Source organism: Heloderma suspectum, chromosome 6, assembly GCF_057233095.1.
Source record: "Heloderma suspectum isolate Gila_16-S chromosome 6, 16-S_ref, whole genome shotgun sequence".
In the NCBI taxonomy this organism is placed as follows: domain Eukaryota; kingdom Metazoa; phylum Chordata; class Lepidosauria; order Squamata; family Helodermatidae; genus Heloderma; species Heloderma suspectum.
In genome coordinates, this window is record NC_139463.1 from 103,346,997 (window position 1) to 103,374,249 (window position 27,253).

General features: G+C 48.2%; 1 protein-coding gene across 1 annotated transcript; it reads right to left on the reverse strand.

The window, feature by feature from the left end:
• Positions 1-1,603: 1,603 nt before the first annotated feature.
• TBC1D10B (TBC1 domain family member 10B) lies at positions 1,604-26,747 on the reverse strand. The gene is made up of 9 exons (XM_084805868.1): positions 25,732-26,747; positions 19,282-19,381; positions 19,017-19,124; positions 18,451-18,557; positions 17,498-17,612; positions 15,981-16,046; positions 13,627-13,816; positions 12,065-12,219; positions 1,604-4,972 (listed from the first exon to the last, which is right to left on the reverse strand). The coding sequence occupies exons 1-9, from the start codon at positions 26,595-26,597 to the stop codon at positions 4,271-4,273; spliced, it is 2,409 nt and encodes an 802-aa protein (XP_084661994.1). The 5' UTR covers positions 26,598-26,747; the 3' UTR covers positions 1,604-4,270.
• Positions 26,748-27,253: the final 506 nt, after the last annotated feature.

Genomic DNA, 27,253 nt, shown 5'->3' on the forward strand with positions numbered 1-27,253 from the left:
AACACTGTCCAGCTTTGGACTCTACTGATGATTCAAAGTCTGATTCTGTTCTCTAGCCTGTTTTATGCATGTATACTTTACTAGTGGTTTGTAGCTGGGGCCATATGCCCCACCACCACTACCAGTGGGCAATTTAGAAATCTCGGGTGGCATTCAGAACTTTTGGGGGCAAATGGAGAGCATCTATCTGGGCAGCCCCTTCTCCCCTCTTGCAACAGCCTCTGATAGTCAGTGGAGGGTTGCTGCATTCTGCTTCCCCTGGCCTGAGGATAAAATCCTAGGTTCCCCACCCACAGGTCCTTAAAATAGTAGCACACAGCAAAGGCAAATTGAACATGAATGCCCCCTCTCCATCTGGAGCAAAAAACCCAACAAAAAAATAATACTCCTCGACCCACTGACAATGAGACTAAGGGCCAGGTCACATGTCACAGCAGCAAATTGTGGGTTCTTTAACGCACGATTTGTGGGGATGCTCACCGCCTGTGAGCCAGTTCCAGTTTCTGTAAACAACCTTTGATCAGCCCAATCGGAGGTTGTGTGATGTGGGAATCCAGACCAATGGGTTGGTTAGGGGCTAAACACCCCAGCAGTTAACCACCATGACATGCGAACCGGGTTCATGTGAGCTCCCAGAAAGAAAACAGATGAGGCACCGTAATCGCACCAAAGGGAGAATAAGGCTCTCAAATAAAATGGGTCTCAAATAAAAGTTGGCATTTTGAAAACCAGTTTCCCCCTTGTCTGAATGAGCTTTTAGAACCAACCACCTCATCTCTTTTCCCACCTCTGTCCATCTCACCATTCCACCAGCTAAGGGCTTGGGGGGTGGGGGGGGAGACATTCAATGATAACATGGCACACTTAGTGGGCAGTAATGGATTAAAGGTTACAAGCCACTGCTTTATGTTTACTCATTCCCCTGCTCAACAGCATTGTGGCCAGCCCAACATGCCCCTGGCCCAATTCAGTTAAACATACATTGATTTTTCTTGCACAGTGATCCACAGATCAACAAAACAAGGCGGCCAGTGGGGTGATAAGAGTGTTGTATGCACTGGAGGGGGGAGGAGCACATTCTTCCCCCTCCGGACCCTTTTTTTAAAGTCTACAGCACCCGGTGTTCCCAGGTGACCTCCCATCTAACCCATCTAAGCAAGGCCTGACCTTGCTTAGCTTCTTAGATCAGATGAGATCAGGCACATTCAGAGTTGTATGGCCATAGGTGAAGTGCCAGGTCAAATTCCCATTCAGTGATGAAGCTCAGTCGATGACCATGAGCTTAGCTTAACCTACTCAGCTTAACCTACCTTGCGTAATTGTTGCAAGGATAAAATAGGTAAGAGTGCCGTCCATAAGCTCCTTGGAGAAAGGATGGGATGTGTCTGACAAGCCAGTTATGCCAGACCCAATGGGGTAAACTAACAGCCCTCTCCAATGGCTGACCCAACCCGATGTTTTGTGGTAACCTAATGAATACCCCCCCAACTGCACACACCATTTAGTATACACAGCTTCCCCCCACCCCTGATCTGGACACCCGTTCAATCCCGTTGAAGACAGCCCACTCCACCCTCAATTAATGAAGACGCTCGACAAACTTGAACTTCATTTTGTTTTGTTAACATTTTTAAACAAAGCAATTGGGGGCGGGGGGGAATCCAATGAGAATGAGGCACGAATGACAAAAAAGTAAGAAAGATATTAACAAGTAGGACAGCAAGGAGACATCAGCTGAAAACTTCCAATTTTCTGCTCTTCCTGATTAGGGGTGGTGGTAAAAAAAACTAAAAAATTAAAAGGCAAGGGGAGAAAATGAATTCCTAATTTCCAGTGTCTGTCCCATTAAATAAGAGCACAATGTCAACCCCCCCAACGTATCTGTATACATAATTACAATACTGAAACATATATATATAATATGTGTTATAGAGAAAAAGTATGTACAGAGATGAGGAGGGGCTAATGGAGTTTTTTTGCTAGGTTGCGGATGGAACTGTGGACTTGAGGAGAAGCCACCATTTGGGGTAGGTGTATTGTGGGAAGCAAGATTCTGAAAGACAGTCATCATTTTCAAACTATTCACAACTGCAGAGAATGTGGCCTAAGAGGGGGGAACTGATGCTGCAGAAGGTGAAAGCAGAAGGGACAAGAGGAAGAGTTATGGACATACAGGAGACCAAATCTGTAGTCCTAGCCCAATCTGACTTCCAAGGCAGCAAAAAGTTCAGTGACCCAGTTCCTGAGACTCCTCTTCCCACAGAATTCCTACAGTTCTGATCCTTAGCCCCTGCTAATCTGCCGGTACCATTAGTGCCCTGGGCCTCCCTAGGCGGCACAGAAGAGAAGCCAGGGATCAAACTGGCTGCATTCTGCTCTACTACGAGCCAATGTCAGCATTGTGGTAACAGAAAAGGAAAAGGGACCCCTTTGTGGTCGCACAGCGTACCACAGAGAAAATACATTCCAGTTACTTTTAAAAGGACAGGTTTGCTTCTCATTGAGGAACAAGGGAACAAAGCATGCACCATTTAGGAATGTAGTTCTACATTAGCAAAATGAAAACCAGCTTTCAAGCAGTTTTAGCTGTCATGGTTCTGGAAGCCCTCCGAGTTCTGTGAAGAGACCACAGAGCAGCCTTCCCCAACCTGGTGTGCGCTCCAGAAGCATCTGGAATGTAACACCCAGCATCCCTGGTTGGGGGTTGCTGGGTGTTGTAGTCTAACACACCAAGAGGAAATCAGGTTGGGGAAAGCTGCGAGTGTAGAGCTGTGAAAGAATTCTCAGAAACTTCACAAAACTACAATTCCCAAATCCTCTGGGCAAACCCATACAGGTTAAAACTAATTCTCAACTGGTTTAATGTTGTAATGGAGATGTGTCCTTTGTGTCCAACAAAGGGGGGGAGATAATGGATGTATTCTAATAACAAAGGACAAAGATTTCTAGATGTGTTGTTATAGTACACAGGCACCAGTGCTTGGGGAGAAGCAGTTTACCAAAGTCTCCCCTCAGCTGCTGAAGCTCCCAAGGAATGCAGCTGCCTCTCTTGTCTGCAAGCGGCAGCTGGCCAAACAAAGATTATCCACCACCTCATGTCTCAGGAATGTTTGTGCCAGAAGGTAATACTCAAGGACAGGGGAATGGATCTTTTTTCTTACTGAGGAGCGGAAACCTCTCTCAACTGGGTGCCAAACAAAGGGGTCGGGGGGAGCTCACAAAATATCCCCCTCACCCTGCTCCAGTCTCATTTCTCCTCTTGGCCAGGTATCTTGACACACATTTCTAGGCACCAACTGTTTGTTTTTTTTCTGACCGCTGCTAAGAAACCCTTGCATAGGAGCAGCCGAAAGGCCAAGTGTGTGGGCAGCAGGGTCGCCAGTTCACCCCCATCCACCATCACAGGCCTTCTGCCTCTTAACAGTGCAATGGCAGGAAGAAATCCAATATGCCCAGCTTCCCCCACCACTGCATGTCCGTGCTGGGAAAAGCCACCCTGGTTAAATGTCTGCCTGCTGTGTGGCCCTCAAAGCAGAGTGCCTCTGTTAGAAAACAAGGCAGCTATCTCAGCCTGCAGGTCATTGTGCATGGTAAGTGTGTGTGTGTGTGTGTGTGTGTGCACGCACACACACTTGCACAGGAGGAGGATGGAATTTCTTTTAAGCACCTTTTGGGAGTCCATCAGGTTTGGGAAATAATATACAGTAGGGTCATGAGGGCCAACGCAACCTGCAATGGAAGAGGAGCTTGTTAATATATTGGAGGGGAGGCGAGGCCGTGTACATAGCCTGGAGTGGTTAAATAGTTTTAAAGAGAGATGGTTCTATGTACAGTACTTGAGAGGTGGATGTTGGAGTTATTATTACTAATATGATTACCTCCTTAGTTAAGACTCCAAGCCTTGGGGATGGGTGGGTGGGTTGTGCGGCTGCACCTGAAGGCTTTGGCAAAATTTGAGCGGGCAGCCATCTTCTGTAGCCACAAACAGCACAGCGGCCATCTTGTTTTGGCCTTTTTCATTAAGGGTGGGGGAAGGGGATCAAATCCACCTCAGCACACACAGGGAGAAAATATGGACACCAGTTAAATATCCCCCTCCCCACTGTGGCCCTAATTTCGGTGGTTCAGTGCACAGCAGCTATTCCCCTTGGCACACCTCCTCCTGTCTCCTGGGTTCCCCTACCACAGTATGTCTCTGGTGACAGCCACCATCTTGGTCCTTGGCTGATGGGAGCAAGTTGTCGGGGCTTGTGATGCCCCCCAGCCCTATTCAAAAGTACGTGTCTTGTAGCACTGATGCCCCTGGTGTTTCCCCATCTTTCCCCCCTTCAGTGGGGGGCAGGGGGGCCGATTTGGGTTCCTTTTTCCTCAGAGACAATTTCCTCTCTCTCTTCAGCTTGGCTTCCTCTTTGGCTCGCTCCTTCTGCTGCTTCTTCTCCCGCTCCTTTTCCTGCTTCTCCCGCTCCTTCTGCAGCTTCCGCTCACGCTCTTTCTCCTGCTTCTGCCTCTCTTTCTCCATCCTCTCTTGCTTCTCGCGTTCCTTCTCCTTCCGCTTCTCTTCTTTGCTGCCGCCTCCTGCTTTCTTGGGGCCTCCTAGGGGCATGTTGTTCCCAGTTGGGGAGGGCAAGGCAGGGTGGAGGCCTTCAGATACCACCACCTGGCTCTGGGCAGCAGGAGGGACCGGAGGGGGGGCAGCAGACACAGCCAAGGAGCCAACAGAGTGCGCTGGGGAGAAAGACGGGCCGCTCGTGCTGCTGAGAGAAACCCTTTGCTTCAGGCCTGTAAGGCTCAAGAGGCTGGCGCTGGCAGAGAGGGGTGGGTTCATGCGGTAGTGCTCCTCATGGATGGCTCGCGAGCCGTGGAGCCGGCGGGAGGGCTTGTACTGGAGCTCACCCCGGGTCTCCCGCCACTTCTTCAGCTGGGTGGCATTCTCCCGCTCGACGAGGGCTTCCGTCACCGGGAGATTAATCACCTGTGCAAGGCAGGAGAAAGGAACAGCCATGTAGCAACTTCGGCCAAGCATCTCCCCATGGTCCCACCACCAACAGTGCACCCCTTCATGGGGCAGTACGTCATACATACACAGGGAGCCTCACCCATTCAAAATAAAGGCAATCCCCCCACCCTGCCAGTCACATGCTACATGGCGTTACTTGTTTTATCCTCTCTGCATTTTGGGGGGGTAGTCTGTGTGTGTGTTTCATTAAGATCACCCTGAGCAGGCTGCAAGCTAGAGCAGATGAAGGATGGATCAAGAGAAGCTCCATATGTGTCTTTCCACTCTGGACCTTTTCCAGTACATATTCACTCTTCTCCGGATTGCTTTTTCACCCAGCATGGAGGAAAATACACATAAACACACAAACGACCCTGGCTCCCCTGCTTTAAGCAGAGCCTCCCCACCCACCTTTCCTCCACTCCAACTCACATCCCACCCAGGCCGATTTTGATTTTATTAAATTAATGACATGTTAAAACTGGAGGGGGAGAAACCCACAAAGCTCCATATGATGTGTCATTTGCAGCTCTTCTTAAAGCATGCACACACAATCAAATTTGGGGAATAAGATGGCAAAGGCCAGCAGGGCCTTCTTAATCGTTACCCAAATTTTGTAGAACTTGTTACCAAGAAATCCTTGTCATGTATAACTTTAGTTTTAGAAAAAAAAAATCACATGAAGAATTTCTATTGATCAGCTTTTGAGTAAGTGCATGTGTGTGTGTAAAGTTCAATAAGGCCTTTTAAGCTCCCTCACTCAATCATTTGGTGTTACGATGTTGAGTGCATTTGTATCTTAAATTTCAATTACTCTGGTTTCATACTTATTTGAACAAATGTGGATTTGCTTGATGCTTATTTTGGAAGTTGCTACGGTTCTCTCTGTAGTAGGAAGGATAGGAATCTAACAACTCAAACCAAGATGCTACGTATTCCATGTACCTCCCTATTTACAATGCAAAAACCGAATCAAAGATATGGGCAAAGAAGTTTGAAAAATGCAGGAGCTTCGCTTTTAAAAATTTTTAAACACATGCAACCACATATTTCTAGCCTCATCATTGCCAGTAAAAGCTTAGAAACATGGAAGGAAAGTCTAATGAAGACATAGAAACGAGATGAATCATCGTACATGAATGGTTTTGGCCAAGATTGAAATCAGAACCGGTAGAAGGAGGAATGGACACCCTCTTATTTAAATTTGATATTTCTCAGGATCATGTAAATTCTCAAGCAACAATTACAAACAATTCCAACAAGAAAAAAAGGAGGAAGACAACAGAAGAAGCCAATGTGGCTTCACAAAAGTCTAAGAGATGACCTGAAAACAAAAAAAGACACATATAGGAAGTGGAAAGAAGGCCAAGCAACAAAGGAAGAGTACAGGCAGGTAGCATAGAATTGCAGGGATGGCGTCAGGAAGGCTAAAGCTGAGAACGAGCTGAGGTTAGCGAGGGATGCTAAAAGCAACAAAAAGGCTTTCTTCAGCTACGTGCACAGTAGAAGACAGAGGAAAGAAATGGCTGTTCAGCTATTAAATAAGGATGAAAAATGATTGTTGTTGTTCAGTCATTAAGTCACGTCCGACTCTTCGTGACCCCATGGACCATAGTACGCCAGGCCTTCCTGTGCTCTGCTCTCTCCCGGAGTGTGCTCAAGTTCATATTCATTGCATCGGTGATGCTATCTAGCCATCTCATTCTCTGCCATCCCCTTCTCCTTTTGCCTTCAATCTTTCCCAGCATCATTGACTTTTCCAGTGACTTCTCTCTTCGCATTTGGTGGCCAAAATATTTGAGCTTCAGCTTCAGTATCTGTCCTCCCAATGAGCACTCAGGGTTGATTTCCTTTAAGATTGACTGATTTGACCTCCTTGCAATCCAGGGGACTCGTAAGAGTCTTCTCCAGCACCACAGTTCGAAAGCATCAATTCTTCGGCGCTCAGCCTTCCTTATAGTCCAGCTCTCACAGCCATACGTTGCTACTGGGAAAACCATAGCTTTGATTATGCGGACCTTTGTCAGCAAGGTGATGTCTCTGCTTCTTACTATGCTGTCTAGGTTTGCCATAGCTTTCCTCCCAAGGAGCAAGCGTCTTTTAATTTCATGGCTACAGTCACTGTCTGCGGTGATCTTGGAGCCCAAGCTTCCATTTCTTCCCCTTCTATATGCCAGGAAGTGATGGGGCCAGATGCCATGATCTGAGTTTTTTTAATGTTGAGTTTCAAACCAGCTTTTGCACTCTCCACTTTCACCCTCAACAAGAGGCCCTTGAGATCCTCTTCACTTTCTGCCATTAGAGAGGTTTCGTTTGCATATCTGAGGTTGTTGATAATTCTCCCGGCAATCTTAATTCCGACCTCTGATTCATCCAACCCAGCGTTTCTCATGATGTACTCTGCATATAAGTTAAATAAGCAGGGCGACAATATGCAGCCTTGTCGTACTCCTTTCCCAATTTTGAACCCATCGGTTGTTCCATGTCTGGTTCTGACTGTTGCTTCTTGACCCTCGTACAGGTTTCTCAGGAGACAGGTAAGGTGGTCTGGTACTCCCATCACTTTCAGAATTTGCCACAGTTTGTTGTGATCCACACAAGCAAAGGCTTTAGCATAGTCAATGAAGCAGAAATAGACGTTTTTCTGGAATTCTCTTGCTTTCTCCATGATCCAGCGAACGTTGGCGATTTGATCTCTAGTTCCTCTGCCTCTTCGGAACACAGCTTGTACTTCTGGTAGTTCTCAGTTCACATACTGCTGAAGCCTAGCTTGTAGGATTTTGAGCATCACCTTGCTGGCATGTGAAATGAGCGCAATTGTACGGTAGTTTGAACACTCTTTGGCATTGCCCTTCTTTGGGATTGGAATGTAAACTGACCTTTTCCAGTCTTGTGGCCACTGTTGAGTGTTCCAGATTTGTTGGCATATTGAGTGCAGCGCTTTAACAGCATCATCTTTGAGGATCTTAAATAGCTCAGCTGGAATACTGTCATCTCCGCTAGCTTTGTTGTTAGTAATGCTTCCTAAGGCCCACTTGACTTCACTCTCTAGGATGTCCAGCTCAAGTTCAGTGACTGCACTATCATGGCTATCAGGGACATTCAGATCTTTCCTGTATAGTTCTTCTGTGTATTCTTTCCACCTCTTCTTAATCTCATCTGCTTCTGTTAGGTCCCTGCCTTCTTTGTCCTTTATCATGCCCGTCTTTGCACAAAACGATCCCTTGATATCTCCGATTTTCTTGAAGAGATCTCTAGTCTTTCCCATTCTGTTGTTTTCCTCAATTTCTTTGCATTGTTCATTTAAAAAGGCCTTCTTGTCTCTCCTTGCTATTCTCTGGAACTCTGCATTCAGTTGGATATATCTTCCCCTTTCTCCCTTGCTTTTCTCTTCCCTTCTTTCCTCAGTTACTTGTAAAGCCTCATCAGACAGCCGCTTTGCTTTCTTGCATTTCTTTTTCTTTGGGATGGATTGAGTTGCTGCCTCCTGAACAATGTTACGGACCTCCATCCATAGTTCCTCAGGCACTCTGTCTATCAGGTGTAATCCCTTAAATCTATTCCTCACCTCTACTGTATATTCATAAGGGATATGATTTAGGTCATACCTGAATGGTTTAGTGGTTTTCCCTACGTTCTTCAATTTAAGCCGAAATGTTGCAACAAGAAGCTCATGATCTGAGCCACAGTCAGCTCCAGGTCTTGTTTTTACTGACTGTATAGAGCTTCTCCATCTTTGGCTGCAAAGTACATAATCAATCTGATTTTGATATTGACCATCTGGTGATGTCCATGTGTAAAGTCACCTCTTGTGCTGTTGGAAAAGCGTGTTTGCTATGATCAGCGTGTTCTCTTGGCAAAACTCTATTAGCCTTTGTCCTGCTTCATTTTGTACACCAAGGCCATGCTTGCCTGTTATCCCGGTGATTTCTTGACTTCCTACTTTAGCATTCCAATCCCCTATGATGAAGAGGACATCTTTTTTTGGTGTTAGTTCTAGAAGGTGTTGTAGGTCTTCACAGAACCAATCAACCTCAGCTTCTTCAGCCTCAGTGGCTGGGGCACAGACTTAAATTACTGTGATGTTGAATGGCTTGCCTTGGATTCATACTGAGATCATTCTATCATTTTTAAGATTGTACCCCAGTACTGCTTTTCCCACCCTTTTGTTGACTATGAGTGCTACTCCATTTCTTCTAAGGGATTCTTGCCCACAGTAGTAGATATGATGGTCACCTGAATTAAATTCGCCCATGCTTGTCCATTTGAGTTCGCTGATTCCCAAGATGTCAATGTTCAATCTTGCCATCTCATGTTTGACCACCTCCAGCTTACCTTGATTCATTGATCTGACATTCCAGGTTCCTAAACAAAATTGTTCTTTACAGCATTGGATTTTCTTTTCACCACCAGACACATCCACAGCTCAGTGTCCTTTTGGCTTTGGCCCAGCCGCTTCACTCTTTCTGGCGCTACTTGGAAATACCCTCTGCTCTTCCCCAGTAGTATATTGGACACCTTCCGACCTGAGGGGCTCATCTTCCGGCATCATATCTTTTAGCCTTGTGATACGTTCCATGGGGTCTTCTTGGCAAGGATACTGGAGTGGGTTGCCATTTCCTTCTCCAGTGGACCACATTTTGTCAGAACTCTCCGCCATGACCTGTCCGTCTTGGGTGGCCCTGCAGGGCATAGCTTATGGCTTCACTGAGTTACGCAAGCCCCTTCGCCACAACAAGGCAGTGATCCATGAAGGGGGCAAAATGATAACAGATGACAAAGAAAAGGCAGAGGTGCTCAATTCCTACTTGGGCTCAGTCTTCTCCCAAAAGATGGGGTCTATGACCCCCCCCGGCAAAGGCGAAGTACAGGCTGAAGGGGCTGGATTGCAGCTTGAGATTGATAGGCATATGGTCAAGGAACACCTAATTACTTCGAATGACTTCAAATCTCCAGGGCCAGATGAACGGCATCCTAGAGGAATAAAGGAACTGGCAGAAAAACTCTCAGAACCACTGTCTATTATCTTTGAGAAATCATGGAGGACGGGTGATGTGCCAGATGACTAGAGGAGAGCTAATGTTGTCCCTATCTTCAAAAAGGGTAAAAAGGAGGAACCTGGGAACTACAGACCAGTCAGTCTGACATCAATCCCTGGGAAAATTCTGGAGCAGATCATAAAGCAATCCATCTGGAAGCACCTTGAAAACAATGCAGTGATTACTTGAAGCCAACATGGATTTGTCAAAAACAAATCCTGCCAGACGAATCTGATCTCATTTTTCAATCAGGTAACCTCCCCTGTGGACTGTGGGAATGCTGTGGACATAATATACCTCGACTTCAGCAAAGCTTTCGACAAAGTGCCCCATGATATCCTGATGAGTAAACTAGCTCAATGTTGGCTAGATGAAACAACGATCCGGTGGATCCACAGTTGGCTACAGAATCATACCCAAAGAGTGCTTATCAATGGGATCTTCTCAAACTGGGGAGAGGTAACGAGCGGGGTTACTCAGGACTCAGTCCTGGGCCCAGTGCTCTTCAACATTTTTATTAATGACTTGGAGGAAGAGGTGCAGGGAACGCTGATCAAATTTGCAGATGACACAAAATTGGATGGGATAGCTAATACTTTGGAAGACAGAAACAAAATTCAAAGTGATCTTGAGAGACTGGAGCGCTGGGCAGAAAACAAAAGAATGACATTTAATAGGGATAAATGCCAAGTTCTGCACCTAGGAAAAAGAAACCAAATGTACAGTTACAAGATGGGGGATACGTGGCTCAACAACACTACAAGCAAGAAGGATCTTGGAACTGTTGTCGATCACAAGCTGAATATGAGCCAACAGTGTGATGTGGCTGCAAAAAGGGCAAATGCTATTTTGGGCTGCATTGATGGAAGCATCCCGGGAAGTGCTGGTCCCCCTCTACTCAGCACTGGTTGGGCCTCATCTGGAGTACTGTGTCCAGTTCTGGGCACCACACTTTAAGAAGGATGCAGACAAGCTGGAAAGGGTTCAGAGGAGGGCAACAAAGATGATCAGGGGACTCGAAACAAAGCCTTATGAAGAGAGACTGACAGAACTGGGCATGTTTGGCCTTGAGAGGACAGGACTGAGGGGAGACAGGATAGCGCTCTTCAAGTACTTGAAAGGTTGTCACAGAGAGGAAGGCCAGCATCTCTTCTCAATCATCCCAGAATGCAGGACACGGAATAATGCGCTCAAGTTGCAGGAAGCCAGATTCTGGCTGAACATCAGGAAAAACTTCCTGACTGTTAGAGCAATATGACAATGGAACCAATTACCTATGGAGGTGGTCAGCTCTCCCACACTGGAGGCATTCAAGATGAGGCTGGACAGCCATCTGTCAGGGATGCTCTGACTTGGATTCCTGCATTGAGCAGGGGGTTGGACTTGATGGCCTTGTAGGCCCCTTCCAACCCTACTATTCTATGATTCTATGTGCATTCTCTATCCATTTTTAGTATTGTACCAGCTCGCTTTCTGCACGATGGATATCATACAATAATTCATTCTCAGCACAAAGTCCAAGTTCCTCCACCTACAGCTTCAGACTCCTTGTTCTGTGCTTTCGTTGTGTTTTAGTTGTAATAGTTGTATATTGTATTTTAATGTATTTTGTTTGGGGACTGTCCAGAGAATTTGTTACGGGACAGACTAATAATTTATTATGGTACGAGCTTTTGTGGATACCGTCTACTTCATCAGATGCATGAAGTATTAACTTCAAGTTGGCAGATTGATATACACTTGCTTGGTGGGGCAGGTGAGGTCAGAGGGAACTGAAATGCAAAGTCTGTAGTGTTATCACACAATACCAGTGATGTGAATGGCAAGTGTTAGGGTAACTATCACTGTACTTTTTGGATTTCAGTTCCTCCTGACCTCGCTGTTTATAATTACCACCACCTCAAACACTTCATGCATCTGAGAAGTGGACAGTGTCTACAAATGCTTATGCCATAATATATTTCTAAGTCTTTAAAGTGCAACAACACTCTGCTGTTTTTATATAAACATATATAAAGGTCAGACTCACCTCGTGGACCAGGAAGTCTTCTTGCATGGTCTGAACAGGCAGGTTCCGGAGCTTCTCCATCGTTTCATACATGCCTTGGCATGAGCGTAGCTTGTCAATCGAGCCCAGCGTGTTCCGGAGCAGCACCAGACCCACTCGGAAGATTATCTTCACCCCTGAAAACAGGAGATAAGGATGAATCACAGAGAAAGAGGGATGGGAGCTGGACATTTTGTATAAGGCCGGGGACAAAGGGAAGGAGAGAAAAGTCTTGGTTCACATGACACAGCAGGCTCACCATGGGTTATTTAAGCCATGATGAGCCGCAGCGTGTACCAGGCATGTGCTGCCGCCATTATGAATATTTGTTACAGTTTATAGTAGGGTTACGTGACGGTTGGTTAACCCTCGGACAACCCTCATTGGCTGGGTTTCAATGACACGCAGCAATCCCACTGGGGGTTGCATATTCATAATGGTGGCTGCACGTGCCCAGCATGTGCCGCAGCTCATCACAGGTTAAATAACCCGCAGTGAGCCCAGGATGTTGTGTGAACTGGCCTAAAGAGATGTACAAGTTAGAAGCACAGAAGTTTGACAAGGTGAATAGATGAAAGCCAATCTTGGGATGCGTGTCAAAAGAAGAACATAAGACAGCTCCGCTGGACTGGACTATGTTGTTTAGCATCCTGATTCCCACAGTAACCAATCATATGCCTCTGGGAAGCTGAAAAGGAAGGCGGGAAGGCAGCAGCCCCCCAGCCAATGGTATTCAGCAGTATACTGCCTCCGAATGAAGCACAGCCACTGTGGGTTAGAACGGTCAATAGATTTATCTAACTTACAATGGCCATGCAGGCTGGGGCTGATGGAAGTTGTAGTCTAACACATCTGGAGGGCACCAGGTTGGGGGAGGCTGATCTAAGCTAGGGGCCATTCATCACAACTCATGGCAGCAAGTTCCATAAAGGAGAAGAAACCCTTTCTTCTGCCTGTCCTGATTCTATTGCCAAATCAAGTTCGTTAGATAACCAAGGTCTAGGCATTACAAGGCTGCAAAGCCTGAGTGTGCTTGCCAGTGAGCAAGCCAGACTGAATGCTGTGGGACTTACTTCCAAGGAAAGATGCACAGAACTACACTGCAAGAGGGGGAGAAAAATTATTTCCATCCTATTTCTCAAAGTCATACATAATTTTGCTACCATGTCTGCCACTTAATAGCCTTTTCCCCCATGTTAAGAAAAATATAAAGTGATCCTCCACACCACTAGCATGGATTTGGTCCCATGAATAAAAATATTAGTTTCTCTCTCTCTCCCTCATTTAAAAAAGTTCCTAGCCCTCATGATTGCTGAGTCTTTACAATGTGAGCAAAGGCCCAGGAGTTTTCCTTCGGTCCAGTGATGCAAAGGCCATTCAGAAAGGGAGCGATTTTGTTTTTAAAGCAAGTTTTCTAGCAGAAAGTGCACAGCCAAAGCAGTCCTTTCCTTCTGATTGGATCAGTCTGTCAGGAAGCAGATACTGAGGAACCAGCCACATAGGCCTTGGTGGACAGCAAAGGGGAACTGAAGGACGAGCCTCACCTTCACAGAAGAACATATCCCAGACTCGCAACACTGAGCACCAGGGCAAGGTCCGGGAGAAGATGCACATAAACCACTCGGTCATATACAAGATGGGGTCGATCTTGTATCTCTTCAGGTGGCGATAGGCGATGGGGGACGCACGTCGGAGCAGGGCGAAGAAGATCTCCCCATCCAGCTGGATTGCCTCCTGCAGAAGACATATCAGGGGCATTGGAAGTGACACCCAGTACTCCCCCATCCCATCCTTTCCCCTTTCTTCCAACAGTGCCTGCTGTCAACAACAGAGGAGCCAAAGAGCAGGCCTGTTACAACCAATTCTGTGCTTGCAACCTCTGTGAGTGACAGAGAAACACGGGAAGCCTTAAGTAGCCCCATGGACCAGACTTTGGGGCTCCGTGGAGCTAGGTGGGTTGCCATCATTTTATGGGCAAAGGTAGCATGACTCCCAATGGCTGCATGAAAGGTAGAAAATGAGAAATGAGGCTTTTCCTAGTATGGAGAGGAGGAAGCATCACCTGCTCTGTGGGTGTTAAAGGTACAGAGCCTCTGTCCATATCAAACAGGTGTGGCAAACCGGACAGCCACACCCCCTTTCCCCTGCCCCAGTTCCCCTGACCATCTGATGGCTTTCCAGGGGCTTTCCCCCCATTCTAAAAGGTTGAAATGCCTCTCCTAAGGCTTAGTTACTGGCAGGAAGAGCTTTAGGGTGCAATCCTATGCATGTTGAGACAGAAAGAAGGCTTAGAACTCCCAGCATGCTGGGAGTTGTAAGCCTTTTTTGCTGTGAGTTGTAGGCCCTTTTTCTGTCTAAACATGTATAGGATTGCGGCTTTAAGCTAAAACATGTTGCAATTTTGTGGGGGCCCACCCCTTTTGCCTTCGCTGCCACCCACCACTGGAATGAAGCCACCGAGAGCTTCTGCAAAATTGAATTTGGCCCTCAGGCTGAAAAACGTTCAACACCCCTGATATAAAACCACACTAAGCCCTAGTGCAAGGGTGGGGAACCTCCAGCCCTCCAGATGTCACTGGACTACAATTCCCATCAGCCCCAGCCAGCAATGGTCAGGGAGGATGGGAACTGCAGTCCAGCAACACATGGAGGGCTACAGGTTCCCTACCTTGCCAGAGTCAAACCAGTGTGACCAAAAGTTTCCAAAGAAGTAGCCAGCCACCCTAGTCCTCTTGAGCTATGTTTGTGTGAAATTAACAATGAATTTACACTTAACACAATTTGCACCCCATTCTGTTTTCACTACAAGCCCATTCACTTTACAGTGACTACACTCTAAGTAGTCACCTACTTAGAGAAGTCTTACAGAACACATTTTCACTCAGAAGCCAATCCTGCTGTGTTCAATGGGAAGGACTCGCTAGTGAGTTTGTTTAGGAATGCAGCCTTGGCTGATTAATCGTACACCCTTTAATTAATCCACTAAGTCTGCAGATTCATTAAAAACATAGTTCTAAAGAGGGGCAAACCCCCTTTTCAGATCAGTCTTCTTCAACCTAGCGCCCTCCAAATGTGTTGGACTGCAACATGTTGCCATGCGCGCTGGGAATAATGGCAGTTGCAGTCCAACACATCTGGAGGGCACCAGATTGGGGACGGCTGTTTTCAATGAGGTGCACACATGTCACAGCAGCAGGCACCATCCTAGAAGAGGTGTTCGCCCTCCTTGCTCACACAGGAGGAAATTTTACTTCTTCAAACATTGGCTACCTGATTAATCAGGTGCTCCTGTCTATTCAGTTAATCTACCCAATTAATCAAATAAGAAACTGCGGCCCTATGTTAAAACCAGGCTGACTTTTTTAGAGAAGGAGTCTGATTTGCCCATCCACTGCTCCATGCAAGAAGTAGTCATGCCAGTGACAGCTGGGCCAGCGATCTGAGCCCATGATGGACTCGCCCTTGAAGACTCGGCCCCAGGGGTCTAAATTTCAGGTTGACTGGGAGGGAGGGGAAGGGGGAAGTGAAACAGGTAGGAAAACAAACCCTAAAAGCTAGTCAGATGAGCTGGCCCCAATAGAGAAATGAAAGTGAGTCAAGAGCAGGCATAGGTATTCCTCTTGAAGAAGTACACGTTCCAGCTGTTGAGTATTACCAAGCTATGGGCCTCCCTCCCACCCTTTCCCAGGGGCCCCCTGTCCTCCAGCAGGACTCATTCCTCTCCAGAAGACACAGACTGCAATATCCTTGCATGACAACACTAAGCAGAGTCATTTCAGTGGGGAACTCCCATCCAGAATACATTCTCTAATGGTGTAGAAGACTGTCCCTGTGAATAGCTCCTATAGAAACACTTAACGGCTATTGCCTTTCCTCACATGAAGGCAGCCGCACTCACCAGTCCAGCACTGTAATAGCCAGGGAGATATTTCTCACAGATTTGCACCAGGCACCAGAAAGCTTGCTGTGGAGAAAGACGGAGAAATTCTCAGCACAGATCACCTGGAAAATGAACCAGTACTATTCACTTTCGGAGAGCTAGCCTTTGACCTGGGGGCTTTTGCCTCCTCTGTCTTGGCCGCCATGTTTCCTTTAAGACACAGTGCAGGTGGCATGTGAGAGCAGACCACCAGAGGTGAAAAAACATGGCCACCGTCCATGAGTATCTGTGGGCCTCATCATTGTTTAACTGAGGGGTGAGAAACCCTAGGCCCTCCCAGAGTTCTTCAGACACTCCCTTTCCCCTGTCCCCACCCCTTTGCTCCCAACCATCGATTGTTTCGTAGTTTTTGTGCAGATTTCCCCCCATTCTAAAAGGTTGAAATGCCCCCCCTAAGGTTTGGTTACTGGCAGCAAGAGCATTAAGGCCCGATACGCTGGTATTTTGGGCCCTGCCCCTTTTGCCTTTGGCCCACCCGCCACTGGAATGCGGCCCCCGAGCGCTTCTCCAAAATTGAATTCAGCTCTTTGGCTGAAAGAGGTTCCTCATGCATGGTCTGCGTATACACAACCTCATGTGTAAACATGGTGGCTGCTGGTGCTGCAGCCCCAGGGAACAAAGTAGAGGAAGGTGCCAGGCCCCTGGCAGTGCAAAGGAGAGCTTCAAAAGGCACCGCTGCAGCAGAGTAGGAGCCGCTGAGTAGGCCTGGTGTGAAAGAGCCTCTTGCTGCCACCACCAAGACCCCAAAGAGTTCCGGATTTGTGATCCCCCCCACACACATTTCAACCTTCCGAAGTTCCCAATCTGTAGTGCTGTCCAGAATTCACCCGCTCCCTCCCCATGTGTCAGGGTTGGATCGGAGCCCATAGAGCCCCAAAGCAGTTCTGATTCTGAGAAAGAAATCGAAACCATGGGAGAGGAACCTGCGCGCTGTTCAGAGGCACCGCCGGAGGGAGAGCCCCTCCCTGATCACATTCTTGAGAGTGGTAGCGACCCTGGCAGGCAGGGGGAGGGACAACTGGAGCTTTGGGACACTAGGCACAGGGACAAGTGGGAGATGGAGGGCGCTGAGAGGAGGCACTCAGCCCGCTTGGCGCGACATCAACAGCCGTGCCCCAATGCCCCATGGGAAAGGGGTGGACTTTCACCTCCTAGCCTTTAAGTTCAGAGGCTTCCCGCCTTTACCCTCCAAACAGAGATCAACTGATTCACTAAGGCTAGAAACCCCTTGTAGGCAGCTCTCTTAAGTTTCCCTCATTAGGCTCATGCAATTAGCATCTGTAATCGTCATTAGGTTGAATGGAAATAAAGCCTTGGAAAAGAGCCCTATCGTCTGTGTGTTGATTCTGGCTACTTGAGGATTTCAGAAGGCAGCAAGGGCACTCCTGACACCATCCCTTTTTGAGAAGACCCAAGCTCTCAACCTGTTTGCTGCCCTTCCCTCCACTCCACATCACGGGGAAGGAGCGCCTCACCTCTGCGGGCATATGCATCAGGAGAACTGCAGCCACAGGTGCCTGTGCTTGGCAGTAGCCTTCTTCTGGCCGGTAGATGGTGTAGGCTTTCAGGATGCGGTAGAGGTCCTGCTGCCTGTGACAGAGAAGACAGATGAGGGCAGGGAAGGAACCCAGAGCCTTCCGCCTGCCTCCAGGACTGGGAGAGGTCATCTAGCCTTTGGGACTCCAGGGCGCCCCATTTCCAACCCAACAGACCTCCTCGCAGGACACAGTTGCAGACCCCATTTCATGTGGGTGCTTTATTAATCACAGGGCTTACAGAACAGTCAGGGGTTTCCAAGCCAGGGGCCACGATGCCCCTGGGATACCTAAGAGAGGGGCAGGCATAATCATGAGTGCCTTATTACAGGTGGGTCCTGCTACATCGGGCTGGAGATGAGGAGGGGCAGGAAAAGGAGCAATGGAGGAGGCAAGGCAGTGTGAATAGCTGTGAGAACTGGGGAGGCAGGGATGAAGCAGTTCCAGAAGGAGTCAGGCAGATACACCTAAGAGGATTTCTGTGGGTAGAGTACATGGGAATAGTCAAGGCCAGCCCAAAACATTATGCTGCCTGAGGCAGAGCAGCAAATGGTGCCCCCACCCACCCAAGTCAAGTTGCATAGTACCCAAAGTTAGTTGAGTTATTTTGGTACATGTGGCGGGAAATGCCATAGGCATCTCTCCCGCTCCATGGCAGTAGAAGTACAGTAACAAGGTAAATAACTAATTGCCTGCCCTTTTAGGACACCCAGCATTTGCTGCCTGAGGCAACCGCCTCACTCTGCCTCATGGTAGGGCTGGTCCTGGGAACAGTACACAGAGGGGGTGCAAGTTCATCAAGTTTGAGACACACGAGAGGAGCATGGCAGTCTCCCAAACCTAGATGGTTGATTGTTTCTGGCCACTGTAGCAAACACAGCCCCTGCTCTCACCCGTGGCCTCCCCGAGCTGCAAACATCTCGTGAAAAGGGAACTGCCTGTGTAGGTCTTTCTCAATCACATCAAGCCACTTGGGATCTCCAGACTGACGCTCCAGCTCCTAAGAACAGGGCAGACCAAGAGGGACAGGCTGAGAAATTTGAGGGAAAACAGGAAGCAGGCCTGGAAGACATCAGGGCCTGCTCCAGCAGGACTTTCCCTAACCACACCACCACTACAGGGCCACCTATCATCAACTGCCCTGTGGGAAGGATTTCAGGAGAGAGCAGGCAGCAGGCCAGCCTGGAAGACATCAGGCTCCTGTTCCCCTCCTCCCACCCCACACTCTCCCACAGGGCCATGTAGTATTCCTGATGACCCTTTCCATGTCACTATTGTTCATTGTGATTTCATTGATATATTTTGATGTGATTTATAAGCCGCCTTGGAAAAATTTGTAACCTGAAAGGCGGGATTCAGATCCTTTGCAATAAAACAAACTTTTATCAGTCTTCTCCCAGCTGAGAGAATCAAGTCCCCTTCCATCAGTACAGTGGTACAAGAAGGGACTTGGAAATACCTCAAATTTCCCCTGGTTATGATCCAGAAGATCCTTGCTGTTGGAAAGAAGTTGCCACGCTTTGGCACGGAGGGAAGAGGGAATCCCCTTCCGGCAGCGCAATTTCACCTGCAACAAGGTGGAAAAGTTAGTCATAAATACAGTACCAAAGCAAACAAAAATCACAAAACAAGCTGAGTAAAATACTGGTTGGGATCCTTCCCCCCAGTAACCAAGAACACAATACCCTCCCCCCGCCCACCCCCGGAGACTGATCTCTGCTCACCTTTTGGAATCTGCGTGACAGCCATTTGTCCCAGTGGGAAAACATGTCCAGCCACTTGAGTTCCCTCTGTCGAGCCACATCCACAGGGATGGCACTTTCACTGTAGCAAGAAAACGGGTGAGGAGGAAGCGGTATAATGAGTGAAGAAAAGGGCTGTGGGCACTGCCCAGGGCTGTGGGAGTTTTAAGAACTCTGTATAAATTGTGCAAATGTACTTATTTTGCAGAAATTATGCTGCTGGTGTTCAGAGGAAGGTTAAATGGCTATGCAATACACTGGAGCCCCCAGCCTCTCTTCCAGCTTCGGGGGTTGACAGAGACACAGCTAAAAGCCCCTCCTTGAAAGAGGCAAATGATGTAGCCATATTGAAGAGAAACGTAAGCAGCTACCTTATTCTGAATCAGAACACTGGTCCATCTAAGACCGGGGGTGGTTTTTAAAAATTATTGTTAATTTATATCCCACCTTTTCCCCTCTTGCAAGGAACCCAGGCAGCTTATATAGTCCCCCTCCTCTCCAATATCTTCACAACCACTCTGTGAGGTAGGTTAGGCTGAGAGTCAGTGACTGACCCAAAGCCACCCAGTGAGCTTCATGCCCAAGGGGGAACTAGAACCCAGAACTCCTGAGTCCTAGTCCAAGACTCTAACCACTACACCACACTGGTTCTACAACACCACACTACCACTACAACACACTGGTGTTGAACCTCTTTCAGCCCAAGGGTTTCAGAGATGATCTCGAGGGCTGGGCCAAAAGACCAAAATACAAGCATATTTTAGCTTAAAGCTCTTCCTGCCAGTAACTAAGGCTCAGGAGAGGCATTTCAAACTTTTAGAATAGGGTGGGGGAAAGAGGGAGGGAGCAGGGCCCTCTGGGGAATCCCTGATGGCTGGATTGTGACCCCTGAGGTTCTGCACCTCTTACCTAACCCAGTGACTGACAGTGACTCTCCAGGGTTTCAGGCAGAAGTCTTTCCTAGCCCTGCATGGGGATGCCAGAACCTGGGACCTTCCGCATTCAAAGCAGGTCCATATTCCCTGTGGACAGGGGCTCCCCCAATCCCTTCTGCTCAGAGCAGAAGGAGCAACCCACTAAGCAGGTCACAAACATCCTCTGAGCTGGCACACACTTGGCACACCTCACCCTAAACATGCCTTCGCACTTTCAACTACACTTTGCTAAAGAGAAGGCAGATAGCCATTCTGTCTCTTAATACCCCTTTCTCACTGTACACACCCAGCATCAGGTGCCATGCTTGGAAAAATCCTGGATTAGACTTCGGCTAAACTCTCTACCCTTGCCGTACAGCTTCCAAAGGGATTATGGGAAGAGAACACCAAAAAGAACCAATGCGGTTCCCTCCTACGTCACCCTTAGCCCACTTTGAGATCATATTCCTCGACAGGTCCCATGTGTCAGAACGTTTGTGGTTTCTCACTATCCATTCCTGCCTCCAAGCTCACTGGCTGTGTACGTCAGCACACCTGCATAAGCCTCACGCCACATTCAGCTTCCAAAGTTAAAACAAAAAGGCTGTTTGGGTCATGGCGACTGAAATCAGAAAGCCCTTCAGCTCATTGTGACTCAGTATTTTCTGGGCTTTCCATGAGTGGGTATGCTGGGTGACGAGGTGGGAGAATCAACCTGATGCTTGTAGGAGAAAAAAAATTGAAAGGTGTCCCCTTTCACATGCAACACCCTCCCACCACCCGCCCACTTCAGTCAAGGGGCCTTGGGAAGGTGATCATACGGAAGGATCTGGGCAGGGCTCTCTTTAACAGAAGGCAGCAAGAAACAGGAAGGGTGGCTTGCCAAACAGGAAGCGGTGGGGCTGTTTGACTGAAAAGAAAAGGCCAGGGAAGAAGGAGTTTGGGTGGGAGAGAAGAGAAAGAGTCTTCATCTCCCACAGCCATGCCAACAGAAAGAAGCTGGTGGCTGGTGCTGTTGTGGGGCTCCCATTCTCTACAAAGACACCCAGGTGCCTCCAGCACTATTAGGCCTGGCATAGGCCCAACTGCAAAGAAGCCAGAGGCCTGCCCTGGCCAACTAGCCTCTACTCAATTTCCGACTCTAGTGCAGCGTCGTGAATAGAGCCCTGGGCTTGGCCATTATTCCCATGTCAAATGTGTATCCTGCTCTTCTTCCAAGGAACTAGGAGCAACACTGAGCGCGGGGGGGGGGGGGGGATATTCCACTGAATCCCCCACAACTATCTTGTGAGCAGCTTGCCCAAGGCTGCCAAAGTGGGAGTTGCCAGCAGCCAAGTGGCCAATGGAATCCTGGTTCTCCAGATCTGTACCCAACACCTGAGCTATAGGTTAAAAGCCTGACCTATCCACAAAACTCACTGGGTAGACTCCAGGTGTGTGTGGAGGAAGAAGCCCTATTTCATAGCTCTAAGCAGTGGTGGGGTTCTCCAGATGCTCTGGCCTACAGTTCTAGCCAGCACAGCCAGTGGTGAGGGATGATGGGAGCCATAGGTGAAGACATCTGGAGGCCCTTGAGAACTGAAGAGACATATTATAACTAAATGCTGAGCCATGAGAATAAGGTGGGGAAGAAAGCTAAATCTGTAACAATAAACCCTGAATCCTGGCTCTGATCTGCTCCTGAACAACTCAGGAATCCCAGCCTCTCTACTCCAATCTGAAATTGTCCCCAATGAACCACAGTTAACACAACTGCAAAGGATGCTGGGAGTATGGTCAAGTTCCTTCAAGGAGCAGCCTTCCCCTTTTCAGGTATAACTCAGTTTGGCCCCTCGCACCAGCAGTTCTATTCCCATTGGCTACTGTTTGCTTTGTCATCCTTCCTCAATAGCTGGCTTTCCTTGGGGGGTTCCAGCTCCATAAGCAGCTGAAAGATGACAGAAGGGAGTACAGATGGTTGGGCAGGAACAGCAGCTAATCCACATCCAAGGGAAGCTTCAAACAATTGGTTCTCCCCCTAGGCAAAGAAAAAACCATAGCCCATGAACAGGCGCGCGCGCACACAAGCTGGGGCGGGGGACAACACACAACCTACTCCCTTAGCACAGACACCCTCTATTACTATCTACTATTCTGCAGATGAACACACATAATCAGCAGACTGCAAAACCACCCAGAATTTGCACTTGTCAGACTAGCAATGAAAAGCACATTCCACACTTGAAATCAATGCTACAAAGCAGGCCTGCCAGCACAAACACATCTTTCCATATTTAAATTTAAAAGAACTTTTCTTTCTGGCAAAATCTGGAATGCTTGCATCGTTACATCTTATAAAGGGCTTTAACAACAGGGATCATCAGACAAACTCCTGGACATCAACCGCCTGTTACTCATGATAGCTTACAACCCCACCCACGCCAGGTTCAAGAGGAGAATACCTCCATTTGCCAGCAGTTGGGGAGTAACAATAGGAGAAAGTGATCACCACCCTGCCCTGAATTCAGGCTTCCCTTGGGCATCTGACTGGCGCCTGTTGAAGACAAAGGGCTGGAGCTCATGGGCCTCCCGTCTGAATCAGAAAGGCAGTTCTTATGTACTTAAAATGATGCTACCCACTGAGAAAAGACGATTGGCATCTGATGAGGTTTTCCTCATCAAACCTTGAGGTCAGCAAATGTCTTTAGAATGACAGCAGATTCAGAGACAGCTACTGAACCTTGGGTTAGCAGCCAACTGCACATCACAATTACAGTTATGCCCATTTCTATTCCAGCCTTCCCCCTACCTGGCACCCTCCAGATGTGTTGGACAGCAACTCCTGTCATCCCCAGCCAATAATGGGAGTTGCCGTCCAACACATCTGGAGGGTGCCAGGTGGGGGAAGGCTGGAATAGATAACACATGTGCATTGTTTACATGCCTGAGGAAGTCAGGCCAACGGAGAGACACTGTTCCCCCATCCTCACCTTATCAGCATTCTAGGGTGACCGTGCAAGTTAAAAGGCATCCTTCATTCTCCATCAATCATTGCAGCCTTGGTATTAGCACCCAGGAAAGTGGGACAAGTTGTAAACACTGGGCTTAACTGTGTGATTGAAGGCCACAGACAGTGGCCTCCCCATACAGCTGCAGGTCCTGCAAGGTAAACTTTTTAATCCAAAGGTGAGGGGATAGGCAGCTAGGATGGCATGACACAGTGGAGGGGAGGGCTGGGGAAGAACAAGGGGCACAAGTTAATTGGCAGAGATCAAAAGCTCCTCTAAAGTAATAACATATGCTTTTTCTGACCCTCTTGCACAAGTGCATTCTCATAACCACCTCACCCCAATTCCAGCCCCATACAGATGGCAAGCTGCTTTTAAACCTACTGGGAGCTTAAAAAGGTGGTTGTAACTGAGATTTGGGGGAGTAGCAGTGCTGTTCAAAAGACACAAAGAGAAGCCAAGCCTCATGCGTGAATGTCTACTCCTCACAAGACACCTCCCTCAATGCTTCTTCAATAGCCAAAGCTGTACGTGCTTTACTGAGAGCCTGAAGGCCATTAAGAGCAGCCAGGTGGGGCAAAATGAGCAGTCCATTCATCCCTGCATCCCATATCCAAGGAAGACTAGGAAGCGACAGAGCAGTAATGAAGTAGTTCATCCTCTCGTTCCCTCCCACTCGTTAGAAGACTGAGGGAGACTTGGGGTTGTTTCCTTTGGATGCACAAGTTAATAACTCCTGATGTAAAGATCCTACATGAATTTGTCTAATCCTTGGCCAGCCCACATCCTGAAGCAGAGAGTTCCCTTGTCATCTCTCTCCCTATCCCACCACAAATGCATTTGTGGGACTATTTGAAAGGGATGGCAACTGGAGTAAGTCACAAACCAAGGATTCAGGGGGTGCATACACACACACACACACAACTGAAAAGTCATAGAAAGATTATCTGGATTCACACTCCTGTGGCTGAAGTGCACTTGACTTCCTCCAAAGAAGTGGACATAGCACATTCCTTCACCTCCAGCTGGGAGGGGGACCTGAGTACACAGTTAGGACATGTTCTGATCCTCTGGAGAACCAGTGTGGTGTAGTGGTGAGAGTGATGGACTGGGAGCCGGGAGAGCTGGGTTCTAGTCCCCACTTGGCCATGGAAGCTCACTGGGTGACTTTGGGCCAGTCACAGACTCTCAGCCCAACCTACCTCACAGGGTTGTTGTTGTTTTGAGGATAAAACTGAGAGGAGAAAGATAATGTAAGCTGCCTTGGGTTCCTTGCAAGAGGAAAAAAGCCAGGATATAAATACAATAAATAAATAAATAATGCTACAACAAGACTCACACCCCCTCCACACACACCATGTTTGGGACAAAGACTGGCACACAAGAAATATAGACACTCAGCCACAATGAGTAATACAAAAGAGCAGCTATCGCCCTTCCAATAAAGCCACACACTCAGAGAGGTGGTTCTGATTTCAGGCCAAAGGCAGCAGCATCCAAGCTAAAGAGGAAAAATAGTTATGGAAACAAAGGACAGAGACCCAATCCCAGTCATGTTTGGCCTGGAGAAATGAGTCACTCAGCATAACAGAACGATTGCACTGAAATGTTAGGGTTTTGGAAGACACAATCAATTGGGGTGGTCTAAAACAGTTCCCACCTAATTCATCTGACAAATTAATTAATTAATTTAATTTCCAGCCTTTCTTCCTCCTTAAGGAACCCAAGGCAGCATACATAATCCTCCTGCTCTCCATTTTAGCCTCACAACAAACCTGTGAGGTAGGTTGGGCTGAGAGTCTGGCCCAAAGTCACCCAGCGAGCTTCCATGACTGAGCGGGGACTAAAACCTGGACTTCCCAACTCCCAGTCCAACACTCTAGCCACTACACCACACTGGCTCTCCAAAGGATCAGGACATGTCCTAAATGCGTACTCAGGTCCCCCTCCCAGCTGGAGGTGAAGGGATGTGCTATGTCCACTTCTTTGGAGGAAGTCAAGTGCACTTTGTTAAGGTCACCCTACAAACCTGGCATATGGCAAGCACAGGATGCTGAATTACAGTCAGAGGCAAACAAGGATTTTGTCTAGAGCGAGATGGTCTCACAAATCCTCTCAAGCCTGTTACACCTAATCAGGAAAAAAAGTATATCATACTCCCAGAAAATCATAAACCAGAGACAGCACTCACCAAACCAGAAAGATACCATTCAAGAAGTTTGATAGACCTACAACTGTGGTTGATGCCTAAATGGTGGCCATGCCGTCACGGTAGTGCTTCGGAAAAGGATCCCTCCCACCTTTATAATTCTGTTAAGTACATCCAACCCCCAGCTCACCTTACCCAGGATGAGAGCTAGTGCCCCTAGGGGAGGAAAGATACATACTCCATTCCCAGCATCCTAGCCCAGGATGGAGTAGTGCCCATCACCAAACATCTTGCTGAACTCCTTTGACTTAAGATAGAAGTCTAACAGACTAACACCTTCTATTGAACGTGGGAAGGCCATCGTCTTGGTGCCAATACTTACAGTTGAACAGAGTATTGGCTGCCCCCTAGGAAGCCGTATTTGTCGGTCTTCCGGTATGCCAGTCCATTGATCTCCGAATCCGAACCGAGGGAGCTAGCATCATCAAGGAATCCAGGGCCAGTCAATGACTCCAATGTGCCAGACATGAGGCTGACAGAATCCAAGTAGCTCAAGGTGTCAGGAGCTGGAGGGGGCCTAGATGCCAGGGGCCCCAGACTATACTGGGAACCCATGTCCTGGGGTGGCTGAGGGGTGGAAAGATCATGGGGAGCCAAACCCTCCGGAGTTGTGGGCGGAGTCTTCTCTGGTGGCGTCACAGGGCTAGGTGCCACCACCACCACCGTTGGTGACGCGGGCTGAACCGGGACGGACTTCAGCGTAGCCTCTTTAGGCAAATCCACAGGTGATGACATCTTCCCAACATCATGGGATGATATCACTGACGTTCCATTTACTGTTACTGTGGCAGGCATGGGTGCCACCGAATTGGCCACAGGTACCATCTCCTCAGAAGGCCTGTCTCCCACTGGAATAATGTCTGCAGCTATGGCATCAGATCCCACCTGTACAGGAGGTGCCACACTGCCATTATCGTTGGCCTCGAGCGACATCTCTGTGGTCCTCACGGTTAATGTCATCTCTGCAGCAAAGCACGGTACTACTGTTGTGGTGCTGGTCATCAAGGTTGCTTCCACGGTTTCCATTGTTACTGCCTTGGTTGTTGCCAGGGGCAAAGCTGACATGCTGTCTCCTGACACTCCTAATGCCACAGGAGCTGGGCCCATTCCTTTCAGAGTATGGAGAACTGAACGATGGGCGTTATAACGAGGTGGGGGTGATGGGGGATCCCCAGAACCGGTCTCCATAACAACAATGGCCCCTTCCCCCCCAATGGGGGGGATGCGGCCTAGTTGCCCAGCCAAAGCCTGAACTATGGTGAAGGGGGGGGAGGAAGCTCAAAGCCTCGCGCTCCCCCCCGCCTAGACGGCAGCAGCAGTAAGAGAGGCAACCACCCCAAGCTGCGCACGCACCTCCAGACCGTCCAGGCCGGAATTCAGCCAATGAGCGTCAAGGAGGGACATAAATTTAGCCAATCACGAAAGAGGAAGGGAAAGGGGAGGCAAGGGCCTGGTGACGAAGAGGAGAGCTGCGGAGAGACAACCAATCGGAATAGAGCGGGACATGGTACACAGCCAATCCGTCAGGGGAATTAGAAGACGGAGAAGAAAATGAGGAAGGGCGGCGATAAGGAACTCACTCAAAAGGTGGGACTAGCGGAAAGCACCCGCCAATCAGAGATAGCAATTCAGAACCAGCAATCCATTTTCTTACCGAGAGGCCGGGGAAGCTAGACCAATCGGAATGGAGCTGAGTGTAGTCATTTAAAAAGGAAAAGAAGGTGTGCGCTTAAACAATCATTCAGCCAATAAGAAGAAGAACCGGCAAGATTCTCCAATCACCGGCCCGAGCGAAAATTAACCATCTAAAGTCACGAATGCACGTGACGTTTATAGGCGGCCAA